Consider the following 23,889-nt stretch of genomic DNA (forward strand, 5'->3'; position numbering starts at 1 on the left):
CAAGGAGGATCAAGATTGGTAGCCATAGAGCAACTTCTCCTCCATAAATCTGTCCAAGCCCTTTTTAAAGCTATCCAGGTTAGTGGCCATCACCACCTCCTGTGGCAGCATATTCCAAACACCAATCACAAGTTGTGTGAAGAAGTGTTTCCTTTTATTAGTCCTAATTCTTCCCCACAGCATTTTCAATGAATGCCCCCTGGTTCTAGTATTGTGAGTTCTTACATTCACACTCTTGGCTATGGATTTTTGCAGTGTCCGAAGTACTGGGCATGGAAGTCTACATGGTCCAGGGATCTGAGCTCTAAACCATGGCCACAGATCCTCCAAACAGAAAGGATGTGAAACTCTGCTCTTAAAATATGCTCATAAGATTGCAACTGGAGCCAAGTCAAGTCGCCAAGTCTGGAACCTTTCATTCCTCCATTTCAGGTCCTGATGTGGAACCGCTGCTCAACCTAGCCCCGTGGTGGCGAACCTTTGGCACTCCAGATGTTATGGACTACAATTCCCATCAGCCCCTGCCAGCATGACCAATTGGCCATGCTGGCAGGGACTGATGGGAATTGTAGTCCATAACATCTGAAGTGCCAAAGGTTCGCCACCACTGACCTAGCCACACATTCACTGAAATGTGTGACCACATTTATGGGCTCATAAGCGGTGAATGTAGCGCCACACATTTTTAAGGCACTGTAGTTAAAGCAGCTGCCTAACACAGGGAACAGTTTGGCCCTTGAGGCAAACCAAACAACATGGTGGTAAAGGGTGTGCATTAGAGCCGGGGTGTCCAACTCAGTTGTTATAAGAAGAAGAACAAGAGTTTGGATTTATATCTCCCCCTTTCTCTCCTGCAGGAGACTCAAAGGGGCTTACAATCTCCTTGCCCTTCCCACCTCACAACAAACACCCTGTGAGGTAGGTGGGGCTGAGAGAGCTCCGAGAAGCTGTGACTAGCCCAAGGTCACCCAGCTGGCGTGTGTGGGAGTGCACAGGCTAATCTGAATTCCCCAGATAAGCCTCCACAGCTCAGACGGCAGAGCAGGGAATCAAACCCGGTTCCTCCAGATTAGATACACGAGCTCTTAACCTCCTACGCCACTGCTGCTCCTACGCCACTGCTTAACCTCCTACGCCAGGCCGGATATGACATAAATGTGACTTGGCCAGGCCTGGTGGGGAGGCTGCCTCGGTTGGCGGGGAGGCGCCTGCAGCGGGGTGGGGTAGCTACCTTAAGGGAGGGGGAGGGGAGCTGCCTCAGCTAGTTTGCAGCCTGGATAAGCCCTTCAAGGAGCTTTTTGTAACCCCTGGATAGCATATGTGACACCTTTGCATTATAGCATAGTAACTGGCAGGGAGTGCTAGACTGCTTCTCAGCTTTTTCAAACTCCTAGAGCTGGGGTCTGCAACTTGCGGCTCTCCAGATGTTATGGACTACAATTCCCATCAGCCCCTACCAGCATGGTTAATTGACCATGCTGGCAGGGGTTGATGGGAATTGTAGTCCATAACATCTGGAGAGCCGCAGGTTGCAGACCCCTGCTCTAGAGCAGGGGTGGCCAACCTATGGTGCTCCAGATTTCACTTTCCCCATCAGCCTCTGCCAATTGGCCATGCTGGCAGGGGCTGATGGGAATTGTAGTCTATGAACATCTGGAGAACCACAGGTTGCAGATCCCTAGAGGCTAGACTTTACAATTTCCACAGCTTGGCTGGAAGTGGAGCACCATCCAATCCAATCTCAGAATAGGACAAAAATAGGCCAAGAGAAAAGGCAGGGTAACAAGCCAGTTTTCAAGGCACCGGGGAACAGCATCTTAATACAACCCCCCGCCCCCGCCCCCAATGGAAGGAGGAATTATGTGAAGAACATGCATATTTGTACCAATTCAGAGTAAGCCTTTCTTGGGGCAAAATTAGGGATGCCAGCCTCCAGGTAGGACCAGGGGACCCAAATATAAAGAATGAGTCAGAAACAGTATGGCTACATGAAGAAAAATTACTCTGCCTGGCTAAAAACGAACAGCAACAAAACCATGAACTTTAATAGATCCTCTGAAGGTGCCAGCCACAGATGCAGGCAAAACATCAGGAGAAAATGCTACAAGAACACAGCCATACAGCCCAGAAACCACACAGCACCCCAGTGATTCTAGCCGGGAAAGCCTTCGAGAATATAACTTTAATAGAAATGATTGAAATAACTATATCCAATAACGCAAATATCAACAATGGAAAGAGTAATGTAATACATGAACTAACAGACAGAAAAGGGATCTCAAAATATGCACAAAAGGTAATGAGTCTCTGTATGAATAATATCCCTTCAGTGACATCCTTGATATCTATTCATGCTCATGCCATTGGCAGTTTATCTCTTTACATGGCATCCAGATACTTTAAGTACTTGGAGTACTTAAAGCCTTTATCTTTAAGATAGTTGTACTTCAAGCCCCTATCATCACAGCAACAAGCAGCCTACTATTCAGATATTCCAACGTTTTGATGAAGGACAAGCATTCATTTCATTTCAGTTGATTTGATATACTGGAGATCTGCTTGATGCTTACAACTGAATTGCAAGGATTTCACTAAAAGGGATATTATTTATACATCTTTTGTGCACATTTTGGGACTCCTTCTCTGTTTGTTCATGTTGTTCACGTATTGCATTATTGTTTCCACTATTGATATTTGGGTTACTGGCGTAGGAGGTTAAGAGCTCGTGTATCTAATCTGGAGGAACCGGGCTTGATTCCCCGCTCTGCAGCCTGAGCTGTGGAGGCTTATCTGGGGAATTCAGATTAGCCTGTGCACTCCCACACACGCCAGCTGGGTGACCTTGGGCTAGTCACAGCTTCTCGGAGCTCTCTCAGCACCACCTACCTCACAGGGTGTTTGTTGTGAGGGAGGAAGGGCAAGGAGGTTGTAAGCCCCTTTGAGTCTCCTACTGGAGAGAAAGGGGGGATATAAATCCAAACTCATCCTCCTCCTTCTATCAAAAATTCAGTTTGCTGTTCTTTTTAGCCAGGCAGAGTCATTTTTCTTCACGGGACCAGGGGACCCCCAAGAATTACAGCTCCTCTCCAGACAACGACAGAAATGGGGAAAATGGTGGTTTTGGACATCAGCTCTATGGCTATGTAGCCCACTGAGGTCCCTGTCCTCCTGAGATCTCCAAGAGTTCCTCAGTCTGGATCTGGCAACCCTACCCCCACATACCTGGCCGGTGACTTGTGGAAACCTGGAAACCCTAGGGCAGCGGTGGCGAACCTATGGCACTCCAGATGTTCATGGATTACAATTCCCATCAGCCCCCAATTGGCCATGCTGGCAGGGACTGAGGGGAATTCTGGAATGCCATCTTCTGGCCATGAACATCTGGAATGCCATAGGGTCGCCACCACTGCCCTAGGCAGAAAGCATGTTACCATGCTTTTTGAAAAAAGCACTGAGTGTGCCAAGCTTTATGCCTTCCGAGGAGAACGTACAGCACCTGGCATGCTATCGGGCTCTAAGGGACAAGAGCAGCAGCCACCCACAAAGTTTCAGTCGGCTACAGCTTGGGCAATGGGCATCAATTCCTGACTGACCCCCATTTCTGAAGTCCAGGGGTCTGAGCAACCTTATTGGAAGCTGGCAAGACTTAGCCGGCTACCGAGGGATCGTGGGAGCCTTTACAGAAAGGCCTCTGCCAGATTCTTCTCCACGTCCACAGGAGGAGAGCGCTTCCCTTCCCTTCGAGGCCCACTGGGGAACATCTGGCTGGAGCACAAAAGCGCAGCTGCTGCAGTTTTATTACCCCGTTATGCTTTTTTACGGAGACCCGCAATTGGGCCGCAATCAGGGCTGCTTGTAAAAACCCTCCCGGCCTCTGATCTTCGCCTGCTTGGTACAGCTTGTTAATGGGTTGCTGAGAGGGGGGTCCCTTTTAATAGAAGGCTCCGACTGCGAAGCTGGGCCAGGTCCAGGCCTGCCACCGCTGATCCCAGAAGTCGGTTTCTGAACTGTATCCAGAGAGGCTGAGGAGAAACAGACCCGGAGGGTTATGCGCAAAGCAGAATCGAGTTGCAGATGAATTAGGGCCACTTCTTGCGGGTTTTCAACACAGGAGGTGCTCAGGGGCGGTTTACCATTGCCTACCTCTGCAAAGCGACCCCTGGACTTCCTCAGTCGTCTCCCATCCAAGCACTAACCAAGGCCGACCCTGCTTAGCTTCCAAGAGTCAGCGAAGATCAGGCTAGCTTAGGCCAGCAGCTAAGAGAGCCTAGATTGAGTTTTCCATACCAGGGGGGAAAAAAAACACCTAACCCACCAAAAAGGGTACCTGCTCTTACTCTGGAGAACTGGGTTTGATACCCCCTCCTCCACCAAAGGAGCAGCAGTGGTATAGTGGCTAAGAGCAGGTGCACTCTAATAGGGAGGAACCGGGTTTGATTCCCCGCTCTGCCACATCAGTTGTGGAGGCTTATCTGAGGAATTCAGATTAGCCTGGGCACTCCCACACACGCCAGCTGGGTGACCTTGGGCTAGTCACAGCTTCTCGGAGCTCTCCCAGCCCCACCCACCTCACAGGGTGTTTGTTGTGAGGGGGGAAGGGCAAGGAGATTGTAAGCCCCTTCGAGTCTCCTACAGGAGAAAAAGGGGGGATATAAATCCAAACTCTTCTTCTTCTTCTTCTAAGTGGCAAAAATAAATAAAATAAATAAAAATAAAAAGCTTATCTGGTGAGCCAGATGTGTTTCCACACTCCTACATTCCTGCTGGGTGACCTTGGGCTAGTCACAGTTCTCTCAGAACTCTCTCCGCCCCACTTACCTCACAAGAAATCTGTTGTGAAGAGAGGGAGGGAAAGGAGCTTGAAAGCCACCTTGAGTCTCCTTACAGGAGAGGAAAGTGGGGTATAAATCCAAACTACTACTTCTTCTTGAGTGAAACATAAGCCCCCAGCCCAGCTCTCCCTGTTCCCCAATATTTGCTAGCCTCACTAGGAACTGCTGTCCAAGTTAGGCCCACCTCCAAAGAGCGTCATATATCTCCAGATCTCCTAGGCAAGGTTGGTTTACCTGGCAACACTAGACTCGAAGCCGTTACGCAGGTGGGGTGGTTGAAGGGTGTGCCAACTACAGGCCCGGAAGCCAAGCCGTTTTCCAGTCCTACCCCGGTGGAACTCCCCAATTCTGACAAGGCTCCACCGCCAGGGCTCACCCAGTTAACGTTCACCCGGCCACTGATAAAAAAAACACAAGTTAATGTGTATCCAGCTTTACAGCTCAAAACCCCCAACAGATATTGTTTTGTTGGTAACTCTGACAACACAGCCTGGGCGGAACCCTTCCCAGATCAGGCACGGCCGATGAACTGCAGCCAAGCAGGGATTTGAGTTCATGCAACGTTGGGAAACTCTCAGTTTTTCCCAACTGCGAAATGGCACGCTAGTCATCGAACAGACGGAGCAGATATTGCCAAGACCTCGATGCAAAGTAGACATTTATACGAGGTCATAAACATGTATCCACGTTGAACGGCCCTCTTAATATTCTAGTTTCAGGATGGTAGCCGCGTTGGCGTGCGATAGAAGAGCCCAGGTGCTCCTCAAAGCAGAAGAGCTGGTTTTTAGACCCCATTTGTCTCTACCTGGTTCTCCAGATTAAAGTCTGCTGCTCTTAACCACTACACCACGCTGGCCAACAAGATTTCTGGGTGTATGCCTTCAAAAGTCAAAACTCCTTTGGAATCTAGTGAAGAAGAAGAAGAAGAGTTTGGATTTATATCCCCCCTTTCTCTCCTGCAGGAGACTCAAAGGGGCTTTACAATCTCCTTGCCCTTTTCCCCTCACAACAAACACCCTGTGAGGTGGGTGGGGCTGAGAGAGCTCCGAAAAGCTGTGACTAGCCCAAGGTCACCCAGCTGGCGTGTGTGGGAGTGTACAGGCTAATCTGAATTCCCCAAATAAGCCTCCACAGCTCAGGTGGATCTGACTCTTGCAAGTGTACACTCTGGAAATCCTATCTGTCTTTAACTAGGCATCCACCTTCTAAAGTGGCCATTACACACAAACCCCCGCCCCCGAGGGGAACTGTTTATTTTGGCAGCATTGGTAAATGTGGGAGATCTCCCACACAGCTCAGCGAGAAGAGGGGCTTCATGGTGGTGGCCCCACAGTTCTGAGACACCCTCAGCAGAGACTAGTACCTCAACACACCAGAAAAGAGGAAATGAACAGGCCTTTCTAGCTTGTTCCACCTCTAGGGCCTAGGACAGTGGTGGCGAACCTTTGGCACTCCAGATGTTATGGACTACAATTCCCATCAGCCCCTACAATTGTCCATGCTGGCAGGGGCTGATGGGAATTGTAGTCCATCACATCTGGAGTGCCAAAGGTTCGCCACCATGGGCCTAGGAGGACTCCCAATGGGGGTACCAAGGTTTCCAAGATGCCCACTCAGATGGATCACCAAGTCTGAATTCAATGGACTAAGCCGGACAAGAAGTCCCGTGTAGCGGTGGGATCCAAAAAATTTAATAACAGGTTCAGATGGTGGTGGGATTCAAACAGTGGCGCCGCCACACACTGCTGTCCAAGTTAGGCCCACCTCCAAAGAGCGTCAAGATATTACAAGAACCTCCAGTCTCTACTGGGCAGGGAGGTTGCTTTAGTAACCCCTTCTCGGCACTCAGAAAAAATTAGTAACCACTTCTAGAGAAGTGGTGAGAACTGGTTGGATCCCACCTCTGCCCCAGTGGTTTTCAAAACGCCATCGCCCTCTTGCAAAACCAAGTTTTAAGACCTGCCGGGGTTCTGTGCCTAGAGTCCCCGGTGCCGTTTCATATCACCCCCAGCCCCAAATTTCAGTGATTGCCTTTTTAAAGTGCTCGTGGGTTTTTAAAGCTAAAAAATCACTTTGAAACCAGTTCGCCCTGCTCTGCTCGCTTCCCATATGTATTGCTTTTTGCATACAACTTGAGGGTATGTTTTTGTTATTGGTTAGAACAGTAGCTTACAGCTGTTTAAGGCAGACACCCTCCTGAAAAACTACAGGTCACTTGAAACTTTGCTACACAAGAAGGCCGACTTACATTACTCCGTATTTCCAACCTGCTTTGGGGCTACAGAGTTGCACCCCCCCATTTATCAAAGCCGCCCTGCGAGGTAGGCTAGGCAGAGATGCACTGGGCTGAAAGCCCCTGGAGAGCTTTCCGAAAGGAGGGGCGACATTCGAACACGGGTCTCTGGAGACAAACCTCTTATATGTCACCGCTCAAGATATTACAAGAACTCAACATGGGGCAAGTTTGGGAAAAACCCTTGGTCATTTTTTGGGGGGGAGGGGAGGGCGTTCAGGATTATAGGCAGCTGTTCGGTAGCAGCTCCCAAGTTGCCCACAGGTCTTGGAGAAGCGGCACAGAGCCCACACTTTGCCACGGGAACCAAAGCAACCCGGCATGTGATGGGTTTTTATGAGGTGATTTTTACGGGCTCGACAGATCTCTGGGTAGGGGCGAGGCGGGGGCCGGCTGACGTGTCCCGGCAGTCAACAATGACAGAAGAGGCTCTTGGCCCGGGTCCCCGGGAGCTGCTGCATTTTTTCCTTTTAAGTGCAACAGGATAAAGAACAAGAGTTTTTAAAGCATGAAGTCGTCATTCTTCTCCTTCACACACAGTTTTCTAACCGCAAGGAGAAGCCTGCCAACAGAACTGAGGGGAGGGGACCGGACCGGGAAGACGAGATGTGGAAACCTGCCAGAGCCCGAAGCAGAACGTGCGGGGGGAGAAGTTCCTTGATTTACACACCATTGTTTTTAGAAACACAACCTGTTCTTTGCGATAATCGTTTGAGAACCACCTGGTCCGCCGAGTCCAGAACTTTGTTCTCAACCACAGCCCACGGCCTCCGGGGTCACCAGCCGGGCACGGAAGCAAGCAGCGGACTTCCCGTCTCGGCCCTGGCGCTGAACACTCTGCGGTATACTGCTCCTGAACATGGGGGCTCAACTGAGCTAAGAGTTGCCGGGAAAAGGTGAAGCTGGGCAGGAGCTTAAAGGGCCCAGGTAATTGATTTGGATCCTTTTGACCAGCTGCCAGAATTTGGTGCCAGGGAAAGAAAGCCAAGACAGCTGTTCCAGCTTGCTTATGCCCGAAACCATGGCGTCATCGCTCACACCTGCCCACCAATCATGCGGCAGAACATAAGAACATAAGAACTAGCCTGCTGGATCAGACCAGAGTCCATCTAGTCCAGCACTCTGCTACTCGCAGTGGCCCACCAGGTGCCATTGGGAGCTCACATGCAGGAGGTGAAAGCAATGGCCTTCTGCTGCTGCTGCTCCTGAGTCTCCCATGGGCCTCCTCTAGGGTAGCTGCTACTCAAGTCCTGCGGGCAGATTGAGAGGTGGACACAGATTGCCCCGTCAGCCGGAAAAATGGGCAAACGACTCCCTTCATGCCTAAAAGCATTTTTGCTCTGGGGAAGGGAACTCTGTCCATGCTCAAAGCACCCCACCCCCAAAAGGAGTGTTCCTCTACCCACAACCTTTTGCAAAGTTACTGCTTCCTCTAGCCAAGGTTTAACTAGCTACTGGTATGTTAACACTCCCTCGAGATATAGATAAGAAAAAAAAATGGACCGAAACCGGAAGAACTCTGCCTTTGAACACCAGATCATTTCTTGAAGCAGTCTCACATCTGAAGCCGGTCCTGGCTCTGGAACCTCAACCAAACCCAACTCCTCAAAGTAGCGAGAACTGTTGCGGCCAGGCATTGGAAAAATATCAACAATTGATGAATGGCGACAGAAGATTCAGGATTATAGAGCAGATAGGCCCCTTCCGCACGTGCTGAATAACACACTTTCAACCCACTTTCAATGCACTTTGCAGCTGGATTTTACTATACAGGATAGCAAACAATTGTGAAAGTGGATTGAAAGTGCATTATTCTGCATGTGCAGAAGAGGCCATAGACAAATGACGCTTCTAAACAAAAAAAGTCTCAATTATTTTCTCTAAGTAGGGGAACCTACGTTACAATATTTGTATAGTAATGATCCCCAAAATAAGACATTAATAATAGCAATGTAGAATCTGATTTGCAACACTTAGATGTACTGTTTGAATTTTTTCCCCATCTGCATCAATTGTTATCTTACTTATGTAAAATTTAAGCATCAAGCATTTAGACACATAATACGTATTATATACATTATATTTCTTATATTACCTTGACTTATTACCCTGTTTCCCCGAATATAAGACATCCCTTGAAAATAAGACATAGTAGAGGTTTTGCTGAAGTGCGAAATATAAGGCATCCCCCGAAAGTAAGACGTAGCAAAGTTTTTGTTTGGAAGCATGCCCGACGAACAGAACACAGAAAAATAAGACATCCCCTGAAAATAAGACATAGCGCATCTTTGGGAGCAAAAATTAATATAAGACACTGTCTTATTTTCGGGGAAACACGGTACTATGTACATTACCACATTTCGAAAACCAATAAAAATATAATTAAAAAATAGATATCAGAACCTCCAGAACTGTGACCAAGGCACCCAATTAAATATTTTGCTTTAGTAAAAAATGAAACTTTAAGTTTCATTTTAAGAGACCTTGGCATACAACTATCTGCCGAGCATCATGCGCGGAAGTGACCCTGCAACTCTTGAACTCAAGACCATAACGCCCATCAACCCCCCGCATCGTTGGCAAACCCTGCATTTTCCCCCAGAGAGCCAATACAGTGTAGAGCTAGGTTTTTGTCTGGATTGAAACCTGTTCAGCTTGGTGAGCGATCATCTGCCAGTCCTTCCCAGCCTAGCCTACTTCGCAAGGCTGCTGTGAGGATAGGGCTAGTAAGGGAGAGCCAGCTCCACGGAGGAACAGCAGGCGGGACATATTTCTGATTTGAGATTCTCTTAGTGTCTCTAGCTTTCTCGAAGCAGAAACTGGGGAAGGGAAATGGACAAGAGGAATTGCTCATCTCGTTCAAATGGGAGACCAGTGTAAAGACTCCCCAGGAATGGTCAGGGTATCAGGCTAAGATCCGGAAGACTCAGGTTCGAATCCCTGCTCTGCTGTGGACGCTTGCTTGGTGACCGTGGGCCCATCAAACGTGCTTCTGAAGATGCCAGCCGTAGATGAGGGCAAAACATTAGGAGTAAAAGCTACCAGACCACGGCCACACTGCCCAGAAAACCTACAACAGCTAGTCGATTCCGCCCATGAACGCCTTTGACAATACAAAGTAAAATAACCTTTATGCATTTGGGAAATCAACTCCCAAAATGCCTCTTGGACTGGCACACTTGCAGGAAGATGGCAAACGGCTACATCTGAATACGACCCTGCCTATAGGAAGCCACTATGGGAGGAAGATTCAATCTATCCCCTTCCCAAGAGGTCTTTCCACATGCCGCATTACCGCAGCCCGAACGCAGAACTGCATTCAGATATGCAACTGTAAAAACCATAAAGAGCCATACTATGCACTTCCGGAAGAAGAATTTCTACTTCCAGATTGCAAATCTGCAGCTGTAACCCCCCATTTAGCAAGCGGTATGTTTACTTTGGTGCAGCAGCGGCGGGCGGCTGGTGGTTAGCGGGTGGCCTCATAACGTACTATTTGTGGAGAGGGTGGAGGAGAAGATTCCCACCCATTGGGGCTTTGCACACACTTGTCGGTGTGTTAATCCAGATTATCTCGCTGTGCCCTTATCCGCAGCGGGGCCCACCCATAAGCTTGTGCACAAGGTATGGGAAGAAATGTTTTCTGTCCACACCATGCGAACATATCTGCTAATGCTGCAGTTGCTTGGTCCACGCTAAGAAAGTAATTCCGGGACAGTAGCCACAACAGGTCTGTCCCGTAGACCAGTGGTACCTGGAAGGCTACCAATTTATTCTAGCAGATCCAACAATCCTCCATTAGATTTTCCAGCCTCCAGCTGAGGCCTGCTGTCCTCCCAAAATTACCACTGACCTAGAGGCTACAGAGATGAGGCTCTGGGGAGAAAGTTGCAGGCCAGGAGGGGGAAGTCTACAGCATCCCAGCCCCATGGCCCTCCTGCCCCAAACTCCGCCCACCCCGGACACCATCCCCAAATCTCCAAGAACCCCCCAAGCTGGAGTTGGCAACAGCAAGCAGGAAGGGAGGGAAGAGACAGAAAGAAGCAGTAATTTAACATCTGTTTCAGGGGAGGGGCTGTCCTACTCCAGTGGACAGGAACTTGGGGTGGGGGGAGGCAGCTCACTTGGGGGGAGGGGGGGCTGAAAGATCTGCCCAAATAGGCATGGAAAACAAAATCACACAGATGCCCGATGCCCGTTGCTTTTCATGTCAGACACTTTCTGGGCCTGTCCTGCGGCAATCTTCTGAACACCCTTGTTGGGTAGGCCCCTAACTGCAAATCGGTGGGGCCAGCCCTAGAGAGAATGTGTCCAAGACCGTTTTGTACCACGCAGAGGTATACTCTTGCATACCACTGAAAAGGGAATGCTCCAGCAGGACATTTCAGATAATGACAGCTTCCAAACCCTGGTGCAATTGAAAGCTGAGGAATGTCAGCCATTTGGCATGACTCAGATACAGATTCCAAACCAGACAAGGCATTACGCAAAGTTAAAAGATTAGTAATTTTCCCGTTAAGACACTCCCCCCCCCCTCCCGAAAGCAATAGGCAGATACAACAGGCTACAAGTCCCTTTGCCTCCTTGCCGTCAGATAAACTGTTTCTAAGCAAGGAAGCTCCACTTGGCTTGCCACTGCCAATCTCTTTGACTAGATTCATAGCCATGTCCAGTTACCTGGTTCAACAAGATATTGGCCACCACATACAAACCCCTTCGTGGCTTTATGCTTTCATATCGGCAAGACCCCCATCTCCTCCTAAGCTCTGCTACTACAGGTTCAGTTAGCTGAGCAAAGTCTTCCGCAGGGTGCTAATCGGCAAATGAGCAAAATCGACAACTGCCTGTACACGTGCCTTCTTTGTGGTGGCCCCAACACTGCAGAATGGCCTTCTCTGTGGTGGCCCCAACATTGTGGAATGGCCTTCTCTGGGGTCGGGAAAGCTCCTCCCACTTCCCTGGCTTTCTGCAAACTACGCAAACATCAATCATTCAGGAGCACTTTTCTACCCAGGCAATATGGTGGCTCTGTACAAAATGATTCACAGAATTACTTGGACTGTGATTTATACTACACTGTACAGTTTGCTGTTGAGTTGGAACCTATTACATAATTCTGCATCATTTAATTGTCCTTTTAACACTTATGCTTTGGTTCATATCAGTTTTATAGACTTCTGGTTGGTTCTACAACCCAAATTCTATTCCACTGTTTACTGAATGGCCCCTCCTGTTTATTGTGTATCTGTGTGACCCACCTTGAAACCCAGTGAGAAAGGGGGACTATAAATAACACAAAAAACAAATGCTATTTTGGAAAGACACTAAGAGCTACATTTTCTATGTTACAGAGGAAATATTTTAAACATCTTTACCACAATCTTGTAAGGTAGGCCAGGGTTAATTGTCACATTTTTTATAAATAGGGGCTGGCCGGCTTGTTCAGCAGCTGGAGGCACTAATGAGCCAGAACTTCAGAACTGCAATCTCACGCTCTTAAGCACCACGCTGAGTCACCAGCCTGGGCGGCATCTTGTGGCCAGGAGTTCCGTAAGCTCTTCCAACCACAGCCATGAATATGCATGTTACCTGCCCTCTGAAGCAGTGCTCCGAAATGTAGCTGTATCCACGCACTCTTGCTTTATGAACTCTGTACCAGTCCGACAATGGCTGATCGAGACAACCCAATCCTCTCCCTGGGTGGGAAGCGGAGCCGAGAAAACATGCCTTCGCCCCCCTTCCAAGGTTTCGTCACAGCTGCATTCCAAACCCGCCAGAGATCAGTCGAGGACACATCTCAGCTCTCAGTCTGCGAGAGACCCATTTCCAGGAGAGGGGCTGCTCGGAAGTGGCTCCCCCCTCCCCAAAACACGCAGACAATTACTCATTCATACCTCATCCATCATCAAGAGACACTTCCAAGCACACACGGTCGTCCACAAGCTCTCCCCGCTACACACACGCGCAGCTTCTTGTCTCATCAAGCTGTTCTCAACAGCGGAGACAGGCCTTGCCTCCACCCATGAAGCAGGGGCAGCTTACTTTATGAGTACAGACTCCAACCTAACAGCAAGTCACATCCAGGGCAGGGAGTTTCCACCCGCGGTGTGGTCTGCGGAACTCATGGCCACAAACTGATGAAAGCAAACTGGATTACCTTTTATCAGATAGCAACTCTCAGCTACCACAAGTGCCCAGATTTTGCACCTCGATTTATAGCAGCAGAACCATGCAGCAGAACCTAGAAGGGATTGTAATGTGTCTTGTAGGCGGCACCCTCATTTCTTACTGTCCCGTTTTTGTAATTCAGAAATGGCGTTTAGTAAGCCTTTTTATTATTCCGATAGGTTACATTTGCGGTCTACAAGCGTGGACTCACTGCCACAAGATTCAGGGGCTACTAATTCAATTTGCAAAGGGGACCAAACCTATTCCAGAAGAAATCTAAGGGGACAAAACCTATTCAAGGAGAAGAAATCTAACCGCAGCTGTTGCCAGCAACCACGTTCCAAACCAGTATACCTCCAAACACAATTGCTAGGACCCAGTCAAGAAGCCTAACAGCAGCTGTTGGCATCAGCCACTGCTAAGCAGAGCCTCCACGTTCCAACACAGTATACCTCCAAATCCTAGTCGCTAGGTGGAGAACCCATTAATGAAGAAACTCAATAGCAGCTGTTAGCAAGCAAGCATTACTAAGAAGAGCCTCCATGTTTAGAAAGAGTATACCTCCAAATACTAGTTGTTGGGAGGACTAAACTGGGCGAGGCGGCGGCGGCGGCAGCTGCGGACTCTCTGAGATCATTAGGTCTTGCCACTGTGGGAAACCGGATGCCGGATGGCTTTGGGGTCTGACCTCGCAGAGCTCCTCCCCAAGACCACCCGGGGGGGTACTAGATAAAGAAGTCCTGGAAACAAGACAAGAGGGTCCGCCCTGTGGGTGGGTGGGAGACGCAATCGCTGAGCAAGGCTCCCACCCGGTCCGCACGTGGGGCTAAAGCGCACCTTCCCTCCGCTCCCAAAGCCTTTCCCCACAAGTTACAAAAGTTCCCCGACGCGTGTCACTGAAAGGGCTTTGCAAGTGTGCAGGACACGTGCAAAAGGTGCCGCGCCCCGAGAGCAGGGCAGGCTGCGATCCTTCGGCCCCGCTCGCTCCCCTGCCGGCCTCGATCCCCCGCTTACCTCCGAGGGGTCTGCTGGAAAGGCTGGTCCTGCGCCTCTGACGCGCCGGCGGCCGCTTTTCAAGGCTGATGTCAGCGCCAACGAGGGCGGGGAGAGGGCACCGCCCGGGGTGGGGGGGGGGGAGAAGTCCCTGGGCGGGGTCTTAAAGGCGCAGGGCCAGCCCCACTCCTGCACCCCCAGCCGTCTACTCGGGAGCAAGCGCCGTGCCGTCCGCTGCCGCTTGGGCTCCCCAGAGTGGCTGAGTCTTTCAGGGTGGGTGGGGTCTTGGGAGGGCGGACTCCCCTGCGGGCAACTTCAGCGGGGCGTCCTCCTGCGAGATCTACTCGGGAGTAACGCGGAGGTGGAGCTACGGGCAGGAAGGTTGCTGCAGAAGACCCGGAGCCGCGGCAGCGTTTACCTTCGAGTTTAATACCCTCTAGTCTAGAAGAAAGCCTTAAAAGCTTCAGCAAGTAAGTGCACGAATATCCTTAAAAAGGTAGATCTGCAATATCAGAGGGAAGAGACGTGGTGTGTGATATTGTGTGTTATGGTGTGATATTAGGCCCCATGGTAATATGCCGTCTTAAAAAGTTTCAAAGCTGTTAGTATGGAGATGTTGGTTGAGCGGCCCCGCGACCCAGATAAGGTGAGAACTTAGAAAGTGGGTTTGGGAAGCGTTTACTATGGGGCGCGTGGCGAAGCGCCAATGGGGACATCGGGGCGGCTTGTCCCGGGCGCGCCCCTGCCAGGTCACGTGGGGGGCGCAAAAACGCAGCAGCTCCCCCTCCCCCTTCCCCCTCTCACCGGCAGCTCGGCCCACGCGGCCCCAGCATCCCCGCCGGGCGGGCAGACAGACTTGCAGGACCGTCTGTGAACATCCTAAACCGTAGGTGCCAAACTCACGGCCCTCCAGAAGTTATGGACTACAGTTCCCATCATCCCCTACCAGCATCATGCTGGCGGGGATGATGGGAACTGTAGTCGATAACCTCTGGAGGGGCGTGAGTTTGAAAAGGAGGGGGCCTGAGGAGGAGCTCTCTGCCCCCTCCCTTCACAGAGAGACTCTAGAGCCGTGGTGGCGAACCTTTGGCACTCCAGATGTTATGTACTACAATTCCCATCAGCCCCTTCCAGCATGGCCAATTGGCCATGCTGGAAGGGGCTGATGGGAATTGTAGTACATAACATCTGGAGTGCCAAAGGTTCACCACCACTGCTCTAGAGCCAGCCAGCCAGGCGAGGGGAGCCGTGTGCAAATGACCCCGGCAACTGTGAGGTCAGGAGCCTGGAGGGCACTCAATCGATGCAGCAGGGCCAGGCAAAGGGGGTGGGGTAACAAAGGGCCGGAAGTGGATAGAGGGAAAGCAGAGCTGGGGAGAGGAAGTGAAGCAAGGAAGAGAACAAACGCAGCAGGGGAGAGATTCCGGAGAGAAGTGATTAAGGAAAGAAGACAAGGTAAGTGTTTAAGGGGGGGCGGGGGGAGCAGTGCAGGACAGAGGCACCCAAACACCCCACCAGGGCCCCCCAGTCCTGCCACAGCCGCTGCTGCCGTGTCCTCTGCAGACTGAAACCTGGGAATGGATCGCCCCTTTACTCACTCAGGATGCTGCTGCATTCTGAGGAAGAAAGAAGAGGGTCTCCCCAACCCCTCTCTCTGGCAGCATCTCTAGGATTTCAGACTTGCTAGCTTTAAGCCTTCAGTTTCAGTGGGTCAGAGGCAGCCAGGGACCCTGCGTCCGCTGAAGTTTGCTCCCCTCCCTCTGACATGCAAAGCAAATCCCCCCCCCCCATCTCTTTCCCTCCCTTCTGTCTGCAAAACAGACTTTGGTTGTAGTAAGGGAGGGCAGCTGCCCGGGGGGGGGGGGGGGTAGCAAAACTCAGATTTAGCACCGGCCTCCATTTTCCCTAGCTATGCCTCTGAAGGTAATCCAGCAGGATTCTATCGCAGAGCAAGGATTTGAGCCTAGGTCTGACACTCTAACCACTACATCATGCTGGCAGGAAGTCCAGAGGATGTCCTTTCCTCTCTGTTGGTCCTTTCTGATGTTAAACATGAGTAGCAGTGCCCTTTGGGGGAGAGAGACTATGGGGGTTCCTTATCCCTTCTTGCAGGGACACAATCTGATGGATATAGTGACAAACATGTTGGACCTGGACTGAGACTGGAGAAATCCATTTGATTCATCACTTGGCCACAAAACTCAGCCCGGGCCAGTTGTTCAGTGAGAGAGCACCTGCCTGGCATTTAGGACCACCAATCTCAAAGTGGGGCCTGGTCTTCAGACTGCAGAGATCAGTTCCCTGGCAGAAATGGTATAGACTCTATGATATACCATAGAGTGTAGGATAAACAAAAATCCTACAGTGACATATTGGCACTGAGCTTCTTCCCCTCCCCAAATTCTCCCAAGGCACCCCCACCAAATCTCCAGGATTTTTGTAAGCCAGAGATGGCAACCCTCTTTGCCTGAATAAGAATGCAGGCTCAGTTCCTGGCACCTCCAATGGAAGAATCTCAGTTAGTAGGCATTGGGACAAGTTCTTTCTTTGCCTGAGACCCTGGAAAGATAGTACTGAGCTAGGTGGGCCAATGAGCGAAGTAAAATGTATTGTGAATAGTTCACAGCACAGACCTGTACAGAGCCCAGTCTCAGCCCATTGATTTCATTCGGCTTCCGCTGAGGTAACTCTGCATAGGATTGCAGTTTATGTCCACTCTCATTATTTATTCCAGGGGTCTTCAAACTGTGGCCCTCCAGATGTTCAGAGACTACAATTCCCATGAGCCCTACCTCGCCATGCTGGCAGGGGCTGATGGGAATTGTAGTCCATGAACATCTGGAGGGCCATAGTTTGAAGACCTCTGATTTCTTCATTCATTTAGTCCATGTTTAGCCTGACATTCTTAGTTATAGTGCAAAAAAAGCAGAATGATTTGCAAGCATCTGGGAATGATTTGCAAGCAGAATGATTTGCAAGCATGTGCAGAGTCCCTACGGAATTGATTCAGATCCCGCAGGGCCCTGATCCCACTCGGGAGCTTATTCCACTGTCCACTCAATAGCCCACTGAATCCACTCAATGTCCAGCCCTGGATTTCATGAATCAGAAGCTTTTATTGACTTGGACACCGTGCGTCTGGCTGTGCAGAAGCCATTTCTACACTAAAGCGTTCAAACCCCCACAGTATAACCCTTCTGAATCCAGTCCCGCCCCTTCCCACGTAATGCAAAAGTGGGAAAAGTGTGGGAAAGCGAAAACCATCCCCAAGGCCAGACAAGAGATAGCAGCCATCTGGCCAAGCTGACCAGAGATACTTCTGTTATCTTCATTCCAAGCAGACAGGAGAGAAAGGAAAATAGCATAGAGGCCCCTTACAGGTAACTAGGGCCTAACATTGAGCACCCAGAGCCAACCTAGAGGAGAAGAAGAATTTGGATTTCTATCCCCCTTTTCTCTCCTGTAAGGAGACTCAAAGGGGCTTACAATCTCCTTTTCCCTTCCTGCCCCCAAAAACACCCTGTGAGGTGGGTGGGACTGAGAGAGCTCTGAAAAACTGTGACTAGCCCAAGGTCACTCAGCTGGTGTGTGTGGGAGTTCACAAGCTAATCTAGTTCCCCAGATAAGCCTCCACAGCTCACGTGGCAGAGCAGGGAATCAAACCCGGTTCTCCAGATTAGAGTACACCTGCTCTTAACCACTATGCCACTGCTGCTGCCAACCTAACAGAATGGGTGGACAGTATGGATGTCCAAACTCCTAAACTGAGCAAGGCTTATCCTCAGGGTATCATGAGCCAACCAGGGTAATTAGGGCCTAACATTGAGAAGCATTCGCCAACCAGGGTATCATGATACCCAATGTTAGGCCTTAGTTACCCAGGTTGGGGCCAGGACAGAAAAGGTCCTGGCCCTCTTAGAGGCCAGCCAGATATCCTTTGGGCCAGGAGGTTCTCCTCCAATGAACGGAGGAACCTGACTGGGCAATATAAATCCTGGGTCTGTTGCAGCCAATTGCTCTGGTCTGTGTTTCAATAAGATTCTGTTTTAAGGAGGCTTATCTGGTGAACCAGATTAGCATGTGCACTGCCACACACATGCTAGCTGGCCCGCATTTCAACACTGCCTTCCTGTTGCATGGGTGTCTGAAGCATATAATTTGTTAGGGATAACATTGCAGCCTCTCTACCATGTTTGCGCTGCCTGCCTCTCTGCAGTCCACAGCATTCTCCTGCGTTGGCAGTTTTGTTAGAGATGTAAAATGTCCTTCCTTATCACAGGTGAAAAGCAGTTGGTGTGTGGGGCTACCATGATGGAGCACAGACAATCAAAGAAGAAGGAGAGTGGAGCACAAGGACGGAAAAGACGAAAGTTGGCAGCTGAGGAGGTGAAGAAATCAAGCCAAGTCCTCTTGACCTTCCTTAAGAAGCCCCAACCAGCTACCTCAATGCAGTCTGAGGAGTCGCCGGGTCCTTCCACAAGGTTCCCTGTCGCAGAGGTCGGATCTAGTGCAGTGTTCTCAGGAGCAGAGGAGGACGTGAAGATGGCTGCATCAGAGGGGGTTGAGATGGAGGAGGATGACGAGATTTCACCTGGGGAGGCAGAACCTGTCGACAAACCCGAACCCGGTGAGCCGGAGGGTGTCGAGGAGCGTTCGCCTGCCGTGCCAGAAGTAATCCTACAGCATGACGTGGGGCTTCTGCCGTTTGATAAGGAAACCGGGAGACCATGTATCCCTGATGCACTGAGAACACAAATGGTACAGATGGGATTCAGGTATTTCCAAAATAGCGAGGGGCCTTTCAAACCCACGCCACCCAAAAACCATTGCATGCCCCGAAAGTGGTTCAAGGTGAGATCGGGAAACGGCCAGGGCAAGGAGGTGACCCGCTCGTGGATCATGTATTCACCCTCCAAAGGGACCGCGTTCTGTTTCTGCTGCCTTCTGTTCTCAAGGTCAGAATTTCAGTCCGTGTTGGAGAGGGAGTCTGGTTTTGACCAATGGAAAAAATATCGCAGGATTGCTGTTCATGAAAGCAGGCGCAATCATCGGGAGTGCTTTGTCCGGTGGAAAGTAATGGAGAACGATTTGGCCAAGAGCACAAGAATGATTCACACTGACCTACAGACTTGGACTGAGGAGCGGCAGAAGCGGCGTGACATTCTGAGAAGAGTCGTAGAATGTGTAAAAACCCTTGCGTTCCAGAGCTTGCCTTATGGAGGCAACAGGGAGTCATTTCAACTGGATTATGAATCCAGTGTAAGACATTTCCTGGAGTTAGTTAAGATGCTGGCGAGCAGTGACTTTGTTATGAAACAGTACCTTGATCATGTCCAAAGTCAGCCAGACTCAGTATCGTACTTTTCGCCGGATTTCCAAAACGAATTCATCCGCCTCATGGCTTCTGCGGTTCGTAAGAATATACTGAGAAGGATCCGTTCTGCCAAATACTACAGCATCATGTTTGACTCTGCTCCCGATCCGGCACACGGTGACCGGATGTCAGAAGTCGTGAGGTACGTGAAAATGGACGCTAGGAGCAGAAAAGCCCACGTCAGAGAGTCCTTTCTTGGTTTCATCTGGACCCGCGAGAAAGATGCAGAGAGCTTGGCCGGGGAAATCTTGAGACGGCTGGAGGAGGACCGGTTGGATCTGAAGGATTGCCGGTCACAGTGCTACGGCAACGCTGCCATGATGACCGGACTCAGAAGTGACGTACAACAAAGAATAACGGGGAAAAACCAACGGGCGTTGTTTGTGCATTGTGACAATCACTCACTCAACTTGGTGGGCGTTCAGGCATCCTCTCAAGAACCAAAGATGGGCACATTTTTTGCAACCTTAGATGCTCTGAACACTTTTTTTGCACATTCACATGAGCATTGGGCAAGACTCAAAGAGGTTGTGCCTTTGCGTCTCAGGTCGCAGTCCAAAACCAGGTGGAGTGCAGAGGCAAAAGCTGTGAAATCCGTCCACGTCTATCTTGAGGATATAATCGAACTTCTCCAGGAGATAGAAGACGATCGAGAAGAGACCAGCGCGTCAATGCGTGAAGCGAAAGTATTGATCAGTTGCCTGTTGAGTTACGACTTTCTGACTTATATCGGATTTTGGGACAAGGTACTTGGTCGCATTGACCTTGTCCAGAGGAGGCTACAGAACCCCGGCACGGACTTTCACGACGCTGCCCAACATCTTCGATCTCTCCGGGATTATTTTGAGGCTAAAAGAGACAGTTTGGTCAGCGAGTCAATCGGTGAAGGGCTTGATCTGTGCCAGAAATTTAACGTTGAATTTGAACGTCGTCAGAGATACAGGAAAGCAACGCCTGGCGAGGGAGCAAGAGACGCCGGGTTGACAGCAACGGAGGAAACGGAAGGAAGCATGAAGGCGGCGCTTGGTCATCTTCACAGAGAGATGAACGAAAGGTTTGCTTGTTTGGACACCATTGATACCAACTTTGGGTTCCTCCTTGACACCGAGAAACTGTGTCACGGCGCTGACGTGCAAGACCTAGAGGAGAAGTGTGCGAATTTCGGCAATTTCTACTGCAGTGATGTGGATGGACAAATGCTCTACCTAGATATTTTGGACATCAGAATGATATTGTCGGGGCCGAATGAGCCGCGGGTATCTAGCCCCGAACAGCTTCTTCAGTTCATTGCTCAGTTTGGAGATGCGTCCGCCTACTTCTGCCTCACGGTTGCGATCCAGATACTGCTAACCACTGCAGTTTCCATCGCCAGCTGTGAGCAGTCGCTCAGTAAGTTGAAACTGATACGTTCCTATCTGGGAAGCTCGATGGGTCACCAAAGACTCTGTGATCTTGCTCTGCTGAGTGTGGAAAGAGAAGAGACAGAGGAGACGAACTTTGATGATGTCATCGACAGATTTGCTAGCCAGGTGCCCCTGATGTAGCAAGGTAAGGTAAGGGCCTTCATCTGCGTTTTGGAGTAAATATTGTCATGGATGTTGTGGGTTTTCCGGGCTGTGTGGCCGTGGTCTGGTCGATCTTGTTCCTAACGTTTCACCTGCATCTGCGGCCAGCATCTTCGGAGGTGTATCACTTCACTTCACTTTATATTTATACCCCGCCCTATCCCCGAAGGGCTCAGGGCGGCTAACAACATAAGAAACAGATACATTATACTAATATAACACTGATAAATTACATAGAACTAAAATAGAACCCGATTACAGATGGCAACTTAACCTTTCCAACTAAACAATTTCAGAGAACAATAACAGCAGGTTTGCAGCACATTCTTGTATACCACCAAATTCATAATATCCAAGACTTTAATCATAAGTCAGTACATTAGCAATAATACATAACAATATAGCAATAATCCAATAACATCAGAATAACAGCCTATAACAATTAAATCAAAATAAATGTTTCATCTGGATGAAACGGTGTGGGTTTCAGAAATTCCACCCCACATTCACTTGCATGCTTCTGGCCCCCACTGCGCCTCCCCTCCCCAATGTGCCTGTTCTTGGGTGCTCTGATCCCAGAAACAGGCTGTAATGGGAGAGGGGAATCCATAAAGATTGTCTCCCCCCCATCCCTGTACATGGAAGGTTCAGACCCAGGCTTTTCTGCCTTGCATTTGACAGTCAGTGCTAGGTTTTTTGTCCTTCTCTGAGAGCTAGTGGTTAAGAGGGGTAGACTCTAATCTGGAGAACCAGGTTTGGTTCCATACTCCTCTGCAGGAGTGGCAGACTCTCATCTAGTGAATCAAGCTTGTTTCCCCACTCCTGCACTTTTAACCTGCTTGATGACCTTTGACTAGTACTTCCAAGAAGACTTTGTCTTAGGTGCAGATATTTACAGTGTAGACACAAATCAGCAAACGACTGGACAGCATGCTCCGCAGCAACTCCAAAATTCCCTAGACACGGCATACATGTACAGGCTCTGCTTTTATACATCAGTTAGCCTATCACAGTGAAGGTTAGTGATCTGGTTTGAACTGGTTCTGTACAGTTACATCAGGTGCTTCTTCAAACATTAGCTGTCATTTAGATCATTTTGATCTGTCTGCTCACAAGATGTATACCAATTAACTATATTCCCTGGCAGAGAAGGAGTTTATAAGTCACAGTCTGTTGTACACTGTTCAGTGAGAAGGGAATGTTTAGTGGGGTAGATATTGTCCATGTCTCATCACTCCCTGGACTGAAAAACCCCACCCGCATTACAATGCAGTCAACCACATTTTTGCATAGCAAGTTCCACCCAAACACTTACTGATTGGTTCCCCACCCTGGGACATGGACAATATATACCCCACTAAACTTTCCCTTCTCACTAGACACAGCGTGTAACAGACTTCCCTCTGTGATCCACCTCTGAAGATGCCGGCCACAGATGCAGGCGAAACGTTAGGAACAAGATCTACCAGACCACGGCCACACAGCCCAGAAAACCCACAACAACCAGTTGAATCTGGCCATGAAAGCCTTTGACAGTATATTGTTGTGGAGTTCTCCAAAAGCCATTCGGTTAGCTAACACTTACATTTTCCTATTTGACAGGTTGGATGGAAAGGCAGATCCTGCGGTCTCGGTTTGCTGATTGTGGAGAGAGGACCTACAAAGATTGATCCTAGAGATTAGTATCTGTATTGAATAGTAAATACAGAGACGTTGTGAGAGAATCCTTAATATGCCAACTCTTGGTGTTTTTATTGAAATGTTTGTTAATTTAAGAATAGTTCCCATAACCCAAAGATAATACAGGTTTGTGACTTGAACAAATCCGTACTGCGGAAGACTACTTCCAACTTATTTTACAGAAATCTTCGTATTTTTTTCTGAGTACTATTCTGAGTGTTTTGTAAAGACTGTAATAAAACGTTTTGAAAGCAGTTTTAAGTCCTATGACACTTAATACACTTTAAAGTGCTAGAACAGTTGTTAAACATTTTGAAAGTGTTTTGAAAATGTCAGAAAAAAATATTTCCTGTTGTGTGGCATGGACCATTGCTGTGTTCAGATTTGTGAGTTGGGGCATGTTCTGTAATGTGATGGTGACTTTGAGATGACCTGGTGCAAAAAACGTTGTTTGGTTGTGGTGGGGGAGGGTAGCTGCCTATACAGGGGTGGGGGTGGGGGAGCGGAAAACTCAGATTTTGCACTGGGCGCCATTTTTCCTAGATACACCTCTGAGAGTAAGAAGAAGAGTTGGATTTATATCCCTCCTTTCTCTCCTGTGAGTAAACTCAAAGGGGCTTACAAACTCCTTTCCCTTACCCCCACAACAAACACCGTGTGAGGTGTGAGGGGCTGAGAGAGCTCCGAAGAGCTGTGACTAGCCCAAAATCACCCAGCTGGTGTGTGTTGGAGTGCACAGGCTAATCTGAATTCCCCAGATAAGCCTCCACAGCTCCAGTATCAGAGTGGAGAATCAAACCCGGTTCCTCCATACACCTGCTCTTAACCACTATGCCACTGAAGAGTTTGGAGTTATATCCTGCTTTTCTCTACCACAAGGAGTCTCACAGTGGCTTACAATCACCTTCCTTCTCCCTCCCTATAGCACACCTGGTGAGGCAGGTGAAGCTGAGAGAGTTCAGAGAGAACAATGACTGGCCCAAG

General features: G+C 49.4%; 2 protein-coding genes across 3 annotated transcripts in view; one reads left to right on the forward strand and one right to left on the reverse strand.

Moving 5' to 3' along the window:
* The window catches only part of TAGLN2 (transgelin 2), a 37,519-nt gene extending 22,990 nt beyond the window's left edge, over positions 1 to 14,529 (reverse strand). Inside the window, exon 1 of one of the 2 annotated variants that reach the window (XM_048511771.1) lies at positions 14,308 to 14,529. The gene's annotated coding sequence lies outside the window, so the exon portion shown is untranslated. Of the gene's footprint in view, positions 1 to 13,854; positions 13,989 to 14,307 lie in introns of those variants that run through there. The other variant, XM_048511790.1, reaches the window with a different exon arrangement.
* A 1,132-nt stretch (positions 14,530 to 15,661) lies between these two features.
* Positions 15,662 to 23,159, forward strand: LOC125441277 (zinc finger MYM-type protein 1-like). Its single transcript, XM_048511755.1, has 3 exons — positions 15,662 to 15,741; positions 18,566 to 21,213; positions 22,828 to 23,159. The coding sequence occupies exon 2, from the start codon at positions 18,595 to 18,597 to the stop codon at positions 21,202 to 21,204; it is 2,610 nt and encodes an 869-aa protein (XP_048367712.1). The 5' UTR covers positions 15,662 to 15,741; positions 18,566 to 18,594; the 3' UTR covers positions 21,205 to 21,213; positions 22,828 to 23,159.
* The last annotated feature ends 730 nt before the right edge of the window (positions 23,160 to 23,889 follow it).

The sequence above is a fragment of the Sphaerodactylus townsendi genome, linkage group LG01, assembly GCF_021028975.2.
Source record: "Sphaerodactylus townsendi isolate TG3544 linkage group LG01, MPM_Stown_v2.3, whole genome shotgun sequence".
NCBI classification, from domain to species: Eukaryota; Metazoa; Chordata; class Lepidosauria; order Squamata; family Sphaerodactylidae; genus Sphaerodactylus; species Sphaerodactylus townsendi.